Source organism: Chiloscyllium plagiosum, chromosome 15 (genome assembly GCF_004010195.1).
Source record: "Chiloscyllium plagiosum isolate BGI_BamShark_2017 chromosome 15, ASM401019v2, whole genome shotgun sequence".
NCBI lineage: Eukaryota > Metazoa > Chordata > Chondrichthyes > Orectolobiformes > Hemiscylliidae > Chiloscyllium > Chiloscyllium plagiosum.
In genome coordinates, this window is record NC_057724.1 from 14,316,885 (window position 1) to 14,334,669 (window position 17,785).

Genomic DNA, 17,785 nt, shown 5'->3' on the forward strand with positions numbered 1-17,785 from the left:
AGTGATTTCTGAATGCATTTAACTCTTTTAAACCCATTTCTATAATTGACATCTTGACCTTGTTGATGCAGGATGCTATTATTTCAATTCACACAGCCACAATATTATTCAAACATCTCGTCCCTCACAAGGCCATGCAACACAACTCTGCCCCTGCCACAATTGTCCTGTGCCCTCACCTGGCACAGCCACACTTGTTGGTTTTCGCATATCCCACCAATGAACATCAGCTACGGAAAAGGTCTTCTGCACTGTTTACCCACTCATTCAGGACTCCATCTCATGTGCACCAGCACTATCAGCTGTGCCACCCCATGTCATCTCACGATTCAGGAGAAATTGGCTCAGTATGGAGCCAAAAGGGTCATTTGGAAGGGGAGGCCAAAGTTCAGCGCCCCACCCCTCTGAGAGGAGGATATTTGTCCTCATTGGCAAAGAGTGGGACAGGTTCTGTGGAAATGCAGAGACGTACATGTTGCAGTAATCAAATAAGAATCATTGTCTATTGTAGTGCTGTTCTCACATTTAACACTACTGTCAATGAATTATTCACCTGACACAGCCTTTAACCCTTTCTCTTTTTTTTATATTTTGTAAGTACCACATTAGTCCACCACTCAGGCAGACAACACTAGCCCAAAATCCTAAACTGAAAGGAGACGTCAGAGACCACCGCCTGTACTCAATCCCCCACTACCAGTAGCCCCAACACCACCATCACTTCCGCACCCCCCCACTACCCCGAGCAGCCCTGATTCTGACAATTCAGCAGGTAGTTTCTCTAGATTTGAGTTGGGAGCACCAACTGGTGGACATTTCACTGCCATGTGTCTGCAGATGGTTGAGGAAGTAATGTGCCAGTTCAGACCAGGCAGCCTGGTGAGCTCCAGGCCAGAGGGGACCCCATGGTGTCAGCAATTGGGCTCTTAGTACAAGTGCGCAAGTCTACTCAGGAGCAACAGGCAGCAATATGATGCCAATGGCTACAAGGCTGCAGCAATATTACAGAGGTCCTGCTACCTCAAGCTTGCAATCATCTGGCTGCTCCTGAAGAAGGGCTTATGCCCGAAACGTCGATTCTCCTGTTCCCTGGATGCTGCCTGACCTGCTGCGCTTTTCCAGCTTTTTCAGCAGTGGCTGCTTCTGTGGACAGGTTGGTAGCTGCCACGGACAGCCAGGTACTGCAAACTCAGAATCTGATGGACATGAGGACAGGCCTGCACCCCATCGCTCCAGCCATTGGTGTGCAGCACACAATAGGGTAACAAGCCACTGAGGGACCTTGACCTTACTCTTCTTCCTCACTAAGAGACAGAGTAGTGCCAGCAGACACTGAGCTCGATGAGAAATCATGGGCAGGTCTCCCTCAGAGTCCACTTGGGACTCCATCTTCACCCTTCCTGCTGCTCAGCCCCTGGGAATCCAAGACACAAATGAGGTAGAGCAAGGGAGCGGGCATATTGGTGGCATGGTAATAATTCAACTCCAAATGAGTTCTGAAATTTGGAAATATGTATGTTCAGTTCTGACTCTGTCTCTGTGTAGCTGTCAATGCAAAGTTGAAGGTACTGAAGCTAGAATCTTTATCCCTCGATGATGTTCCAAAGACTGAGTTGTGAAGTGAACTGTTGCTACACCATGCGCAGGCAATTAGTGACTCAATAGTGCCCACAATATTGGTAACTCACCTCCATTGGTCCATGTACATAGATGTTGCCTCTCTGTCACTAGTGGAATTCAGCCATGACCCTGCACGAAATGGTCAGGAGGGTTCAGGTCATGGAGTTGAACAGTACCAATGTGCATGTCCTACTGATGATGTCTTTTGAAGGGTCTCTGTACCCTCGTGTAGGACAGCATTTACCCCCCCTCATTCCGGGTCTGGTCATAACCCTTTTCATTCCTAATGCTCACTTCTGATTCACAGCAGCTGCTCCTCAGATCATGAGTCCTGGGCTGTTCCTCGCCGAACACTATCAAGACTTTGTCAATGCACAGGTGTTCCACCTACTCAACTCCACACTGAATCTGTTAGCCAGTTCACATTTACCCTCAGCCCAAGGCACATGAGGTGAACATATCACACCACGTAGCTTAGTGTCACCCCTAGACACCAGGGAGCCACTTACATCAATGAATATCCTATCTCACATGACCAGCCCCTGCGGTCTATCATCGCACCAAAATCTAGATTCAGTTTCTCCCACCTACTGACATAATCCTCTCTGTATCCCAGCATTCTGCCTCCAATCCCCACTATTAAATCCCAGCCTCCCTCCTGCAGCATAAAACCCTCCTGTCCTGACATTTCGTGGATGGATCGCCTTGAGCAACTTAGTTGGACAGCCCTGAGTGTGCGACTGGACGCCTCAGTGATATCTGTACAACTCCCCAGCTGTGTTCCCATTACCCATACATCTTATTAACTGTAGGGAGGATGTGAATACATTGGAGAGAGTGCAGAAGCAGTTTATGGTGATGAGGAACTTCAGTTATGTGGATTGATTGAAAATGTTGGAACTGTTCTTTTTTGGAGAGAAGAAGGCTGTGAGGAGATTTGATAAAGGTTTTCAAAATCATGAGCGGGCTGCATAAAGTTGATAAGAAAGAAAATTGCTCCCGCTCAAAAGGAACAAAAACAAGAGGGCACAGGTTTAGAGGGATGTGCGAAAGAAACCTGGCTGATGTGAGGAATAGTTTTACTGCTCAGTGAGTAGATAGGGTATGGAATAGAGGCAGGCTCTACTGAAGCATTCAGGTGGGCACTGCATAATTATTTGGATAAAAATAGTGTGCACGGTTATGAGGGAGAAAGCAGGAGACTGGCACAAGGTAATGAAGCTCAATTAAAGAGCCAGTGCTGATATGAGAAGACTAATGGTCTCCTTTTGCACTGTAACACTCTGTGATTCTTTGACCCTGGAACTGGCTGAATTGGATCCATGACTGTGACCCATTCCCTGGAATGATCAGGTGCATACCCCCTGACCGTGAATGTTCTGACTGAAGGTCTGACAGTGCCCAAGACCCTGGACTGACATTGGACGTTACTCTGGACTTATTCTGCTGGGAGGAGAAAGTGAGGGCTGCAGATGCTGGAGATCAGAGCTGAAAATGTGTTGCTGGAAAAGCACAGCAGGTCAGGCAGCATCCAAGGAACAGGAGAATCGACGTTTCGGGCATAAGCCCTTCTTCAGGAATGAGGAAACTGTGTCCAGCAGGCTAAGATAAAAGGTAGGGAGCCTGCCTTTAGATAAAAGGCTCCCTACCTTTTATCTTAGCCTGCTGGACACACTTTCCTCATTCCTGAAGAAGGGCTTATGCCCGAAACGTCGATTCTCCTGATCCTTGGATGCTGCCTGACCTGCTGCGCTTTTCCAGCAACACATTTTCAGCTTATTCTGCTGGGATCCCAGTACTAACAGGTTCCTCCATGGACATCAGTAAGGACAGCTCCACTGAGGTTTTAAAATGTGGCTTTGTGCTTGTTGTTGGCATATGGTGCAGGTATGAGATTGACATAGCACTGTGCCATATAACAAGATGTCCAGCCCCTTGGTTGGTGACTGGTACCATGAGAAGCTGCCTGAGTTCATGTCAGTACCAAATAAGACAATGTGATCGTACTATGAGCCTTTAATCTCTGAGGGGGTAAAGAGCAAAAGGGCAATGCATGGTGGGGATGCAGTAAGGTGGTAGGTGGTGCACTGAGTGAGTAATAAAGAAACGAGTGAGGAGCTCTGAGGATGTAGCCTATCCCTGCATGCACAGTGGCCTGCATGATCTAAAGAGCAGCACTGGATGCAGCATTATTGTTCATGTACACTGGAATTGTGTCATTAGGGTATGGAGAGGCTAGCACAATCTATGGATGTGGACAGTGTGCAGCTGAAGCACTGGAGTTTGCCCTGGGACAATAGTGTTTCAGGTAGCAATCCAGAGGGGCAAGTGGTGAGCTGGACTCTCCAGGTACCTGCTCAGAATTCCGTGTTGGAGAATGCTCATCATCCCGTTTTCTGATGGTGGGTGACATTATAGGGAGGCTACGTATTAATGAAGAAAGATGTGCAGTTAATGAGGCTTGCGACAAGCAAATAACTTCCCTTAATAGGCATCTCACTGCGACTGAGTAAGGATTTTGCCTCTACTCCAGAAATGTACTGGAAAATGCAGCCAGTTGCTCCTGACATGGAGAAAAGCTCCGCTGGTCTCCTCTCACAATTCGTCCAGATTTCTCACGATAGCCCATGGTCATTCAGGACCTGGTCCTTCAGCTACTCTGGAATCTGACTTGGCCAGTGTTCCCACCAGCTGGGATCACAATAGTACTTTTCAAGGATGCTTTGAGACATTTGAACTCTGTACTTACCAGAATAGGCCTGCTGCTGCCCTATATGGCTGCCCCGTGGTTTATCTGAAGAGAAAGTGAGGACTTCAGATGCTGAAGATCAGAGTCAAAAGTGTGGCACAGGAAAAGCACAGCAGATCAGGCAGCATCCGAGGAGCAGGAGAGTCGATGTTTCGAGCTTAAGCTCTTCATCAGGAAAGACATATCCTGCTCCTCAGATACTGCCTGACCCGCTGTGCTTTTCCTGTGCCACACTTTTGCACATAAACTGTGGTTTATCTGGACAGCTCCTCCTGTAATTTGCTGCACTGAGTCCATCCTGAAAGATCTTCTTTTGGTGGATCACACAGAAAAATTGAAGGGTGGTGAGGGTGTACTTTTTTTGTCTGAACTGGGTCAAAATTTGGCTCACCAATCCTGAGCTACGATCTGGACTGGTGTGTGACTTCAACCCAAAATGGTCGGCTCTCATTTCACTCTCCCCTTTCCCACCACCCTCCTAATACCACACTGTCTCCCCCACTTCAAGAATCATTTGTGTGTGACCTCAATATAGTATGACCTTTGTTTTTCTCTGTCTAACAGAATCTGCTCAAATTGCCCAGAGCCAAAGCTGAAAATGATTTCTGAGCAATACCTGAAACCATTGTTAAGCAGGTAGCTGGTAACAATAGGCCCCAGTTGTTGGCTTTTCCTAGTTAGTTGACACTTGTTGAGCCCAAAGGGGGAATTAAGAGAACCCAGCCCATCCCTTGTGAAACAGTAATGATGTGTGCATATATCAGTGAGTAATTGCAACATTTCCTGCTGTCCTGTACAATAGTTGATTGAATGAGTTTTGGTTCCTGTTTCACTCACCAATTCTAATTGTTTCCCATTTGTTTCTTCAGTTTTAGTCTACTCCTTACAAACAGCATCATTGTCTACCTGAGATGGCACAGCAGCTCAGTGGGCATCACAGTGCCAAGGACCTGGGTTTGATTCCAGCCTCGGGGAACTGTCTGTGTGGAATTTGTACATTCTCCCCGTGTCCACGTGGGCTTTCTCTCACAAGTCCAAAGATCAGATTGGTTCCACAGGTTGGCACAACATTGAGGGCTGAAGGGCCTGTAATGCGCTGTAATGTTCTATGTTCTGTGGATGTTCTATGTGCAAGTCAGGTGAATTGGCCATGTTAAATTGCCCATAATGTTCAGGAATGTTGGCTAGGTACATCAGGCGTTTAAGTGTAGGGAATGGGTCTGGGTGGGATACCCTTCGGACGGTCATTGTGGACTTGTTGGGCTGAAGGGTCTGTTTCCACACTGCAGGGAATCAAATCTAAACAGTGAGATAGTTAACCTTCTCTCTCAGAACCCGAGCCTTCACGCGTGTTTTGTATACTTTCTCTACATGCAGAGAACCTGTGAAGGAAATGTCTCAACGAAGGAACAGATAACTTCGGCTATTGCCCTGTGCCACCAATTCCAGCCAAGTCACTGTTACTTCTGAAAGCTTATTAACAAACAGCAGTGGGGCCAGGCCGAGATTAGAAATGTAAATGATGGGTACTAAGAAAGCAAGGAAACACGCACAAAACATTACAGAATCACAAAAAATTCATTTCCCTTAGTTACTGAAGTATTTACAATGACTTCTGTAGCCGATAGCACATAATCCACAATTGCTTGTAAACTGAAAGCTTGCACAGACATCAAAGCTCCCGGGAAAATAAAACTGATCATTATTATTTCATGGTCCACCCTGGTACACAGTATTTTATGTATGAATGCACACGTTAACATTTTAATGCATCATCGAGTGTAACCTATTTGTCATCATGCTGAAGGGATTAATCTAAAATTTGGGTAATTTCAAAAAGAAGTTGGAATTGCCAGACCAGCTGTGACTCATTGGTGCAGCTGTAACTGACTCCACTTATGTGCAAACCCTCCTGTAATTTCCGCTCCGGCTTCAAAACTTGTGAGACTGACAGCGATCGGAATCTACAGCATTCTTTTTGACCCGGTGGTTGCTTATAGAAGAATTTCGGATCTTATCCCAATTTACAGCAGGCTGTGTTAAGCTAAATTATCGCTGCATCTCAGTGTGTGAGCTCGGGAAAAGTGCTTCCAGGCATAGACTTAACCCACCCAGCTTTCCATAGGTTGGGTTTGCACAGACGCACAGTGTTGGCAAGTTTCCCCTCACATTCCTTATTGGCTGATTCAGCAATGAAGTCATGGGAGGCTGCCTCACTGTAAAATGAGACATTACTTGGCAAAGTATCTGCAGTCAGAAGGATCTGCGTTATCATTTTCAGAGGCACGTCATCAAGTTATCAGGAAAGTTGCTTGAATGTTATGTTTTGTTGTGAGGGGGGAGGTGGATGGGGAGGTGTTTTATGCTTCCGTGATACAGTGCTTTGGTGAGATCACATCTGGTATTGTGTGTACAGTACTAATGAAGGGTGTTAATACTTAGCAAGCAGTTCAGAGGAGGTTTACTAGACTAATCCCTGAAATGAGCAGACTGCTATGAGGTTAGGGCTGCATCCTCTGGAGTTCAGATGAATTAAAGATGATTCAGTTGAAACATATAAGATCCTGCAGAAACTTAGATTAGATTACTTACAGTGTGGAAACAGGCCCTTCGGCCCAACAAGTCCACACCGACCGGCCGAAGCACAACCCACCCATACCCCTACAATTACCCCTTTAACCTAACACTACGGGCAATTTAGCATGGCCAATTCACCTGACCCGCATATCTTTGGACTGTGGGAGGAAACCGGAGGACCCGGAGGAAACCCACGCAGACACGGGGAGAATGTGCAAACTCCACACAGTCAGTCGCCTGAGGCGGGAATTGAACCCAGGTCTCTGGCGCTGTGAGGCAGCAGTGCTAACCACTGTGCCACCGTGCCGCCCACTTGACTGGGTGGATGTTGAAAGGATGTGTCCTCTTGTGGAAGAATTTAAAACTAAGTATCGTAGCTGAAAAATAAAGAATTACCCATTCAAAAATTCCTGTCCGAGGAATGTGTATCTTTGGAATTCCCTTCTGGATGCAGAATTTTTAAGTATTTTTAGGGCAGAGGTAAATTGTAGCTTACTAAAGGGAGGAATGACTATCAGGAGTGTGCAGGAATATAGAGTTGAGGTCATAATCTTATTGAATGATGGGGTAGGCTCTGGATTCTGGCCTACTCTTGTTCCTTGTTCATTTAGTAAATAATAAATACTTAATAAATATCTCATTGCCTGTCTGCCTACCTAAGTAAAAGATTAATTATATTGTTAAAAAAGGAATTCTTCAAGGCAATCTTGTATGTTAAGAACAGTGGCCTGTTCTAATTGATAGGTGCCTGGAATAAGACTTAGTTGTATAAACTTTGTAGTAGAAGAAGACATTCATGAACCTGAAACAGATGAGCAGATTATCAAACAGTCCTCTAACAGCAGGAGCTATCAGCAGAAAATACTGGAACAACGCTGATAGACAGAATTCCTTGGATTCCGCAGCAGCTATGTATTCAGTTTGTGAAATAACACATTCTATGAGCACAGTAATCCAGACAAGTACACTAGTCCTTCTAGCTTGCCTTACAGTCCTTATGTAACGAGATTGCACAGGGAATTGAGTTATGAGGAAAGCCTCCAGGCTGATACAACTTAACATTAAAGAACTGACGTTGATGTTCATCACCAGGAGATTGTGAATTAGGCCACGGATGAAGCCATCTGATGCAAATTTGATATCAACCACTTGGTGGCACATTTCGAGCAGGATGGCAGGCACCAGCACTGCATCTGCCGCTGCCAAATGCGAAATGAAGACTGCTGTGCTCTTCTTAGACACAGTCTGAGATAAGAGCAAGACTGAGATGTGAAGTGTTCCAATGGCTCCTGCAACCAATACCACAATATTTGTAGAAGGCAGGATCATATACTGTATGTATTTCACAACCAAGTATCTCTTCAGGACATGCAGGTAATCTGTGTGCTGAGGGTCCTTTGACTGTGCAGATGTCCTGTGGGCAAGAAAATAAGTTAACTGCTTGTCAAAGAGACTTTTGATTGAAGTAAACCCCTTTTAAACGTCCTAAACTTGATGACACTATTTTTCTTGAGGCAACTCCTTTCCCCTGTTCTGCATTTCAATGTCACTCACACTTGCACCAGCTTACAGGGTTAGTTTTAAAACTCTTTCTCAACGTTTATGAAGAGACAAGGAGATTTGCATAATGTAATTAACTAGGTGAAATTATATGTATTTTGATAAAGAAATTGGTCCTGCAGGAACTGTTGTATCATTCTTGAAGCCATTAGCTTCAATATGATCAAACTATTAAGGAGGTACAGTCAGTAAATTTGCAGATGACACCAAATTGGAGGTGTAGTGGACAGTGAAGAAGGTTGCCTCAGAGTACAACAGGATCTTGATCAGATGGGCCAATGAACTGAGGAGTGGCAGGTGGAGTTTAATTTAGGTAAATGTGAGGTGCTGTATTTTGGAGAGGCAAATCAGAGCAGGACTTACACACTTAATGGTAAGGTCCTGGGGAGTGTTGCTGAACAAAGAGAACTATGAGCAGGTTCATAGTTCCTTGAAAGTAGAATCACAGGTAGATAGGATAGTGAAGACAGTGTTTTTCCTTTATTGGTCAGAGCATTGAGTACAAGGGTTGGGAGGTCATGTTGCGGCTGTACAGGCCACTTTTGGAATATTGTGTACAATTCTGGTCTCCCTCCTACAGGAAGGATGTTGTGAAACTTGAAGGAGTTCAGAAAATACTTACAAGGATGTTGCCAGGGCAAGTCTGAATAGGTTGGGATGTTTTCCCTGGAGCGCGGAGGCTGAGGGGTGATCTCATAGAGGTTTATAAAATCATGAGGGGCATGGATAGGGTAAATAGACATGGTCTTTTCCCTGGTGTGGGGGAGTCCAGAACTAGAGGACATAGGTTTAGAGTGAGAGGGAAAAATTTAAGGGGCAACATTTTCATGAGAGGGTGTTGTATGTATGGAATGAGCTGCCAGAAGTGGTGGAGGCTAGTATAATTATAACATTTAAAAGGCATCTGGATGGGTGCATAAATAGGAAGGGTTTACAGAGATAAGGGCCAAGTGGGACTAGATTAGATTAGAATATCAGGTCGGCATGGATGAGTTGGACCGAAGGATCTGTTTCCATGCTGTACATCTCTACGACTCTACTTAATTTCCTCTGTCATAGCCAGCCTATCTTATATTTGCATTGGCCACATCAGTCACATCTGAGTCAGAGTTTTATGGGTTCAGTTCTTACGGCAGAGAACAAAGTGTAGGCTGATACCCCAGTGCATGGTCGGATGTGCTGACCTTGCAGTGAGACACGCTCACAAGATCCTATGTGTTCCCTCGTGTAGAGATAAAAGAACCCACTATTATTTTGCAGAAGGTAAGGCCAATGTTTTGCCTCAATCCCTTGTAATTAACATGAGTCTTCTGGTCAATATCACATTGCAGACATGGGAATTTACTGCATGCAAATTGACAGCATGTTTTCTACATTCTGTTATGAAGGGATGTCTGGTTGAACATGCATTTCTTTTGTGCACATATTGGAAAATGAAGACTGGACGGAATGATGGACAACAATATTTTACATCATTAATGTTTACAAAAAAGCTCTTTACTCTTACGTTCCTGGTTAGTAATGGACCTGGATTCAGTAAAGCTGGTAAAAACATAGTTTCATTAAGATCAGTATCTTGCGAATATCCTTTTTTGAGCTTTTAACAATGTTCGTGGTACAAGTAGGAAGCCAAGCCAGCCAAAGCTCTCTAGATTATAATGAAGGTTGACTGTACTCCCACAGTTGGAAATGTAACATTATTTTTAACATTCCTCTGTTTTTCCCTTAACTCTGCAGGAGACGTAGTACAATTACTATACATATCTGTTTTCATTGGAGTTTGATCAGAAATAACTTTATTTTTTACATTTGAAATGTAATTCAAAACTGGTTGTAGGATTTTCCATGAATCTTGTAGAGCGATAATCAGTGGAGCTGTGATGGGAAAAGTGCCATATCCCATTTACTGTTAATAATTAAAGTTAAGAAAGAAAATAGTTGAATAAGTGCCTGAATAATCCAATAATGTGAAAAACTTTAAAGTTAATAACCTAGTCATGCAATTAAGTAATCACAAGTCAGATGCTCACCTTGATAGCCAAACAAAAATTTATTTCTTAACTGAAATAAGCACGATTGTATTTGTGTAAGATTGAGGCCCTCTTCCCCCCCAACCCCCCCCCCCCCAAACATTGGTGGAATCTCCACTTACTTCTTTAAATGAATTTTTGTCTTAGAACAGCTGAAAACATTTGCTCCCATGTCTAGTAATCTAATGGATAAAATGTCTGGTTGTCTTGTATATAATAGCTAACTGAGTAATGAAAGTATATGTATGATCAATTACTATGGCAAGTGCAGTGTCTCATCATGAGGGTGATGCTAACAATTTCAGTCTGCCTGCTCTAACCCTACCCCTAATCAACATAGCAGTATTCACTTTCAGGCCATGGGTGACTGTAAATTGGCATAAGATAGGTTTTACAACAGGCTGTAGGAAGCTTAGTTATTGTGCATGTCTGTCAGGGAGAGAGATGTCACAGCATTTGGCATATGGGGATGGAGTACGTATGTTTTCTATCACTGCTCTGATAAATTTGCAAGCAGCCCTTTCTTCCCATGCTTTGAGGCACTCAGTGCTTGATCCAAGGACGCAGCATCAGGCAGTCAGGTGGTCACTGAAAGCTATGCCCCTGTCCTTGCTTCCACCCCCTCCTGCTGACTCTGTCACATCATCCCTGTCTTGTGATTCCCCAATTTTCCTTCACTTATCTTCGGTCTGGTCTACGGATAGTCCTTGGTCTCTTGTGGGTGCATTGCCTCTCTAATGGTTGTGTTGCCCACCAACCATTAGTGTTGCTGCCATGAAACCTTCCTAGCCAGTAATTGGCCAGTGGTTCAGTGGGTGAGACTTCCAGCACTGGGGGCCTCAGCGCCTTCCCTTTGGGGAAGGCATTCAATTCTGCTGGGCCTCTACCATGGAACTGATGGGGTTACCTCTCCATCCTGTGAAAGCTAGAGACACACCCATCATCCTGACAGATTCCTGGTCTCTCCCTCTCTGTCTCTCTCTCTGTCTGTCTCTGACACACACACACACACTCTCTCATGAGCCCAAACATTCTTTGTCACATGGGCACACACTCCCACAGGCTATCCCGTGCGCACTATTAAATATTTTCATTCTCTCACGTGCTCCTTCACATTCTCTAGCCCTTTGACACGCTCTCTCAAACATATTTATGGGCATTCTCTCAAATGCACACTCACACTCGTACAGACATTCACACTCATCTACAGGCACATACACTTGCACTTTAACTCACAGATAAACCCCTCAATTTCTGATGACTTCCAGACTTTGCCAAAACAGAAATGTAATTGCTGTAATTCACTTTCTCTACCATTTAGACTAGTTCATGAGCTGATAACAAATTCCAGCACATTTGAGTCACTTTAAGAATTTGAGTGAAATTGTAATGATACTGGTAACTTTGGATTTTGCGCAAAATGATTGATTTGAGTTTTCTCTGAAACATAATACAATAATCATCTAATTTTAAAAAATATTATTGCAAAACAAGTGTGGGGTCTAAAAAGTGTCAGCATAAATTGAGAAAACAGAGCTAAGACAATGCTAGTAAGAGGAGAAAATGTTGAACACTTACACTTTCTGTTGTTGGGAGCATGTTTCACAAAGCTTTTTTAGGTGATCCATTCCTTCATAGCAGAGATTTTCAGCATATGTGAAAGATTTTCTGACATTCACTTTTATATATTTGTCATCTGCTGTAAGCAAGTACTGATGTCATCAGCTCATGCTATGGTTACCAACCCTTCCTCTTGCAAAACAATTGAATATTGGCTGACTTACTACATTCTTCACCAATCCAGCCCTCCAAGTATTTTTATACCGGCAAAACAATTGGCAGTTGCTCTTGTTTTTTTTTAGCTGTCTGAAGTTAAGGAAGAAAAGCATTGTCAAGTTGGCTTCAGGCTGTTGGCTCAGAAAGTGGCTAAATCTAGGGAAATACTTCATTTCATTTTAAAAGGAGAAACAACAAAAGCATCAGGACAGGACTGGCTCTGGAGGGGGATCTGATAGTTTATTGTTCCTGGCGTGAGTCACTTAGGTTTTAGATTATTTTTGTATGGGAAGTTACTGAAGGCTCGAGCTGGTAACAGCTTGCAGTCAAAGTGACATTATCTGGCACACAGGTGATAAGAACAAATGACTTTGAGTATCTTCTCCCTGAATCAGATTGAAAGGCAACAACATTAATTGTGCAAGGACTGAGAAAGAAGTATAAACTAGTGTGAAAACAACCAATGCTGGAGATCACAACAGGTCAGGCAGTATCCACGGACGGAGAGCAAGTTGATGTTTTGAGTCTAGATGACTCTTCATCAGAGTGTTAGTGAATTCAGTGTCAAATTAGATGGAATTCAGAATCCTTGATTTGTTACAGCGCACCAAGGAGGCCCATCAGCCCATTGCATCTGTACCGTTCCCCCCCCCCCTCTGTACCATCTCTAGTGCAATTATATACTTTTTGTAATGTGGTGGCCAGACTATATGCAGCATGGCCTAACTAGTGTTTTATATAGCTTCAGTATAACCACTCTGCTCTTATGTTCTATGCATAAAGAAACCATATGCTGCTTTAACCACCTCATCAATCTGTTCTGCTACCTTCAGGGATCTGTGAATAACCAAGGTCCCTCACTCTCTCTCCATGCTCCCATTCATTGTGTAATGTTTCTCCTCTCCAACTGCATCACCTCACATTGCTCTGGGTTGAATTCCATTTGCCACTTTTCTGCCCATCAGATCAGTTCACTGATATTTTCCTGGAATTGACAGCCTCCTTCCTCACTATCAAACATAATGCCAATTTTTGTCTTGAATGCATACTTCAAATCCCCAACATTCAACCCAAATATTTGAAAAATACCACAAAATGCAAGGGGCCTATTGTTGGCCTCTCCAAGGTCTGTGTTGGACACAGCATTCTAGTCATGAGAACACCAATCAATAGTTACATTTTGTTTCCTGCCATTGAGCCCATTTTACATCCCTGAAGTTTAGATTGACTGGTCCATAATTGTTCTGTCTATCCCTCACTGCCTTTTCAAATAAATGTACAAGTGGTGGATGTGGGTACAGTTGAGACATTACCCTGGATCTCATGAGCATTTATTGTTTCAGTCTGCCATGTGGGATCTTGTCAAATGCCTTGCCAAATTCCACACAAACTGCACTAACCCCATCAAAACCCATTGTTACCTCCACAAGGAAACAAATTAATCAAGTTTGTCAGACACTATCTTCATGCTGACTGCCTTTGATTACTTTGTCCCTTCACTAAGTGAGAGTTTGCCCTTTTTTTCAGAATAGATTCCAACAGTTTTCAGACTTCTGAAGTTTAGATTGACTGGTCCATAATTGTTCTGTCTATCCCTCACTGCCTTTTCAAATAAATGTACAAGTGGTGGATGTGGGTACAGTTGAGACATTTAAACAATATTTAGGTAAGTATATGGACAGGAATGGTTTGGAGGGATCTGGTCCAAACACAGGTAAGTGGGTCTAGTTTAGTTGGTTAGCATGGACTAGTTGGACTAAAGGGTCTGTTTCTGTGCAATATAACTCTCTGACTATGACTTTTTCTTTCTGAAGCTCTTAATCTTTCCTTTGAATTGGCCTTGCTCCGAGTTTGAATTTTAACTCCTGTTCTATCTTTGTTCTTTTCATAATCATGTGAAACCAACTGAATTATGATCACTGCTAACAAAATGCTTTCCCACTGTTACTCCTGGCACTAGTCTGGCTTCATTCCCGAAAATTTGTCCTGATCTGCAGACTGGGAGAAAGTGAGGACTGCAGACGCTGGAGAGTCCAGAGTGTGATGCTGGAAAAGCTGCTGTGCTTTTCCAGCACCACACTCTCAGATCAGCAGACTGTCTTGTGGACTTGTTATATACTGACTAAAGACATTCTCCTGAATGGATCTGGAGATTTCTATTCCATCCAGTCTGTTTATAGTAAAACCATCCCAATTAATGTTGGTGTGGTTAAAATCCCCTAGAATGACATGCCTTTTTTTATTGCCCTTATCAAAGATGTGCTTACACATTTGGTTTTCTACCTCCCTTTGACTCTTTGGAAGTCTATGATACACTCTTAACTATGTGACTGCTTTTTGTTGATCCTTGGCTCAATCCATATGGCCTCATCTGATCCTTCAAACATAATACCCCTTCCCACTCCTGTAATTACTACTAAACTCTGGCCACAGAATCTCATTCCTCATTCTACCAATGTTTCAGAAAGATAAGAATGTTCTATAGAAGGCTGCGTTGTGTAGGAATGTCAACTCAAGATGGCGTAAAGAGTGTATAGGTGCAGAAATGTTGCCTTATTGAGCTGCATCACTGTCAAGTGACAGTCACGGCTGCTTTCTAGCTAGAAGGACAGTCTATCCAGCTCTCAGCATTAAGTGAAGTGGGCGGGGGGGGGAGGGGGAAGTCCTGAGAACTTTGACAGTGCCTTGCTCAAGTCCAATTTCAGCCCAGAACTGGGTGCTGTCTCTTGCCCACCATGAGGAGCTGCCAAGCTGTGCAGAGCAGCTCTACTGTGTGAGCTGTGTCCTCTCTCTTAGTCTTTGTCCCTAAATGGGGCCTTCGGCCCTGCTCCCAGGCTTTCGTGACCACACCTTGGAAAGTTGGCCACACCAAGCCCATCTGTGCATGTGCAGCCCATGTGACCTTATTATGCACAGAACGTAAGTGAAGTCAGCCTCAGATGCACTGATTCACTTTGCCCCATTTTGATGGCCATCTTTGTGCTTGTGCCAATCACTCTACCTTTTAGAAAAGGAATTCTACCCTTGACATTTTTGAAAGCTCCAACATCAATCAATATCTGGAGAAATGAGCCTTTGCAATTTTAAGAGTTAATTTTCAGTCCAAGGGAGAAGTTGAACAGCAGGGATTAATAATTATTGTGTCCTGTTTCTCATCTACATGCTGATACTCGGTGACATCATCCAAAAGCACTGCATTAGTTTTCACATGAATGCCTTCATTTTCCAATGCTCCGGAATTTCCAGCTACAGCAGGCTACCTCATCTTCCTTCTTTCAGATTCTCCAAAAAACAACTTTACCACATCTGCCCTGGTATATATCCTTCACTGAGCCATATAAGGAGATGTTTATCCTGGTTTCTCCTATGCAAGACTTGGGAGACTATAAAGGCATTCTATAAATATAAGTTGTCGTCAAAAGGCTACAACTTCTAGCCATACATACTCAAGGGAAAACTTTCTGAACTCTTCAGTCACTTTGAAGTTGAAGGATTTAGTATTGAGCTTGAAGAGATTTCCATATTCTAAAACCAGCAGATAGCCCAGGAGTCTATTAAAATCATGAGCAAATCAGTTATTTGTAGGAAAATCACTTAGAGTCACAGATCATAGAGATGTACAGCATGGAAACAGACCCTTCGGTCCAACCCGTCCATGCCGACCAGATAGCCCAACCCAATCTAGTCCCACCTGCCAGCACCCGACCCCTATTCCTCCAAACCCTTCCTATTCATATACCCATCCAAATGCCTCTTAAATGTTGCAATTGCACCAGCCTCCATAACATCCTCTGGCAGCTCCTTCCATACACGTACCACCCTCTGTGTGAAAAAGTTGCCCCTTAGGTCTCTTTTATATCTTTCCCCTCTCACCCTAGACCTCTGCCCTCTAGTTCTGGACTCCCCACCCCAGGGAAAAGACTTTGTCTATTTATCCTATCCATGCCGCTCATAATTTTGTAAACCTCTATAAGGTCACCCCTCAGCCTCTGACATTCCAGGGAAAACAGCCCCAGCCTGTTCAGCCACTCCCTGTAGCTCAGATCCTTCAATCCTGTCAACATCCTTGTAAGTCTTTTCTGAACCCTTTCAAGTTTCATAACATCTTTCTGATAGGAAGGAGACCAGAATTGCACACAATATTCCAACAGTGGCCTAACCAATGTCCTGTACAGCTGCAACATGACCTCCCAACTCCTGTACTCAATACTCTGACCAATAAAGGAAAGTATACCAAACGCCTTCTTCACTATCCTATCTACCTGCGACTCCACTTTCAAGGAGCTATGAACCTGCACTCCAAGATCTCTTTGTTCAGTAACACTCCCTAAGACTTTACCATTAAGTATATAAGTCCTGCTAAGATTTGCTTTCCCAAAATGCAGCACCTTGCATTTATCTGAATTAAACTCCATCTGCCACTTCTCAGTCCATTGGTCCATCTTGTCCAGATCCTGTTGTAATCTGAGGTAACCCTCTTCGCTGTCCACGACACCTCCAATTTTGGTGTCATCTGCAAACTTACTAACTGTACTTCTTATGCTCAAATGACAAAAAGTAGAGGACCCAGCACCAATCCTGGTGGTACTCCACTGGTCACAGGTCTCCAGTCTGAAAAACAACCCTCCACCACGACCCTCTGTCTTCTACCTTTGAGCCAGTTCTGTATCCAAATGGCTAGTTCTCCCTGTATTCCATGAGATCTAACCTTGCTAATCAGTCTCCCATGGGGAACCTTGTCGAACACCTTACTGAAGTCCAAAAAACTCAATCACGTTTGTGAGACATGATTTCCCACGCACAAAGCCATGTTGACTATCCCGAATCAGTCCTTGCCTTTCCAAATACATGTACATCCTGTCCTCAGGATTCCCTCCAACAACTTGCCCACCACTGAGGTCAGGCTCACCGGTCTATAGTTCCCTGGCTTGTCTTTACCGCCCTTCTTAAACAGTGGCACCACGTTTGCCAACCTCCAGTCTTCCGGCATCTCACCTGTGACTATCGTTGATACAAATATCTCAGCAAGAGGCCCAGCAATCACTTCTCTAGCTTCCCATAGAGTTTTCAGGTACACCTGATCAGGTCCTGGGGATTTATCCACCTTTAACCGTTTCAAGACATCCAGCACTTCCTCCTCTGTAATCTGGACATTTTGCAAGATGTCACCATTTATTTACCTACAGACTATATCTTCCATATCTTTTTCCACAGTAAATACTGATGCAAAATAATCATTTAGCATCTCCCCCATTTTCTGTGGCTCCACACAAAGGCCGCCTTGCTGATCTTTGAGGGGCCCTATTCTCTCCCTAGTTACCCTTTTGTCCTTAATATATTTGTAAAAACCCTTTGGATTCTCCTTAATTCTATTTGCCAATGCTATCTCATGTCCCCTTTTTGCCCTCCTGATTTCCCTCTTAAGTATACTCCTACTTCCTTTATACTCTTCTAAGGATTCACTCGATCTATC

At 43.8% G+C, this 17,785-nt stretch overlaps 1 protein-coding gene across 2 annotated transcripts in view; it reads right to left on the reverse strand.

Moving 5' to 3' along the window:
* Nucleotides 1–7,238: 7,238 nt before the first annotated feature.
* The window catches only part of LOC122557476 (type-1 angiotensin II receptor-like), a 13,722-nt gene continuing 3,175 nt past the window's right edge, over nucleotides 7,239–17,785 (reverse strand). Inside the window, exons 1-2 of one of the 2 annotated variants that reach the window (XM_043705233.1) lie at nucleotides 12,115–12,709; nucleotides 7,239–8,360 (exon numbers count right to left, since the gene is read on the reverse strand). In XM_043705233.1, coding sequence (XP_043561168.1) covers nucleotides 7,661–8,360; nucleotides 12,115–12,164 — 750 coding nt within the window. In that variant the 5' untranslated portion in view covers nucleotides 12,165–12,709 and the 3' untranslated portion in view covers nucleotides 7,239–7,660. Of the gene's footprint in view, nucleotides 8,361–12,114; nucleotides 12,710–17,785 lie in introns of those variants that run through there. The other variant, XR_006313843.1, reaches the window with a different exon arrangement.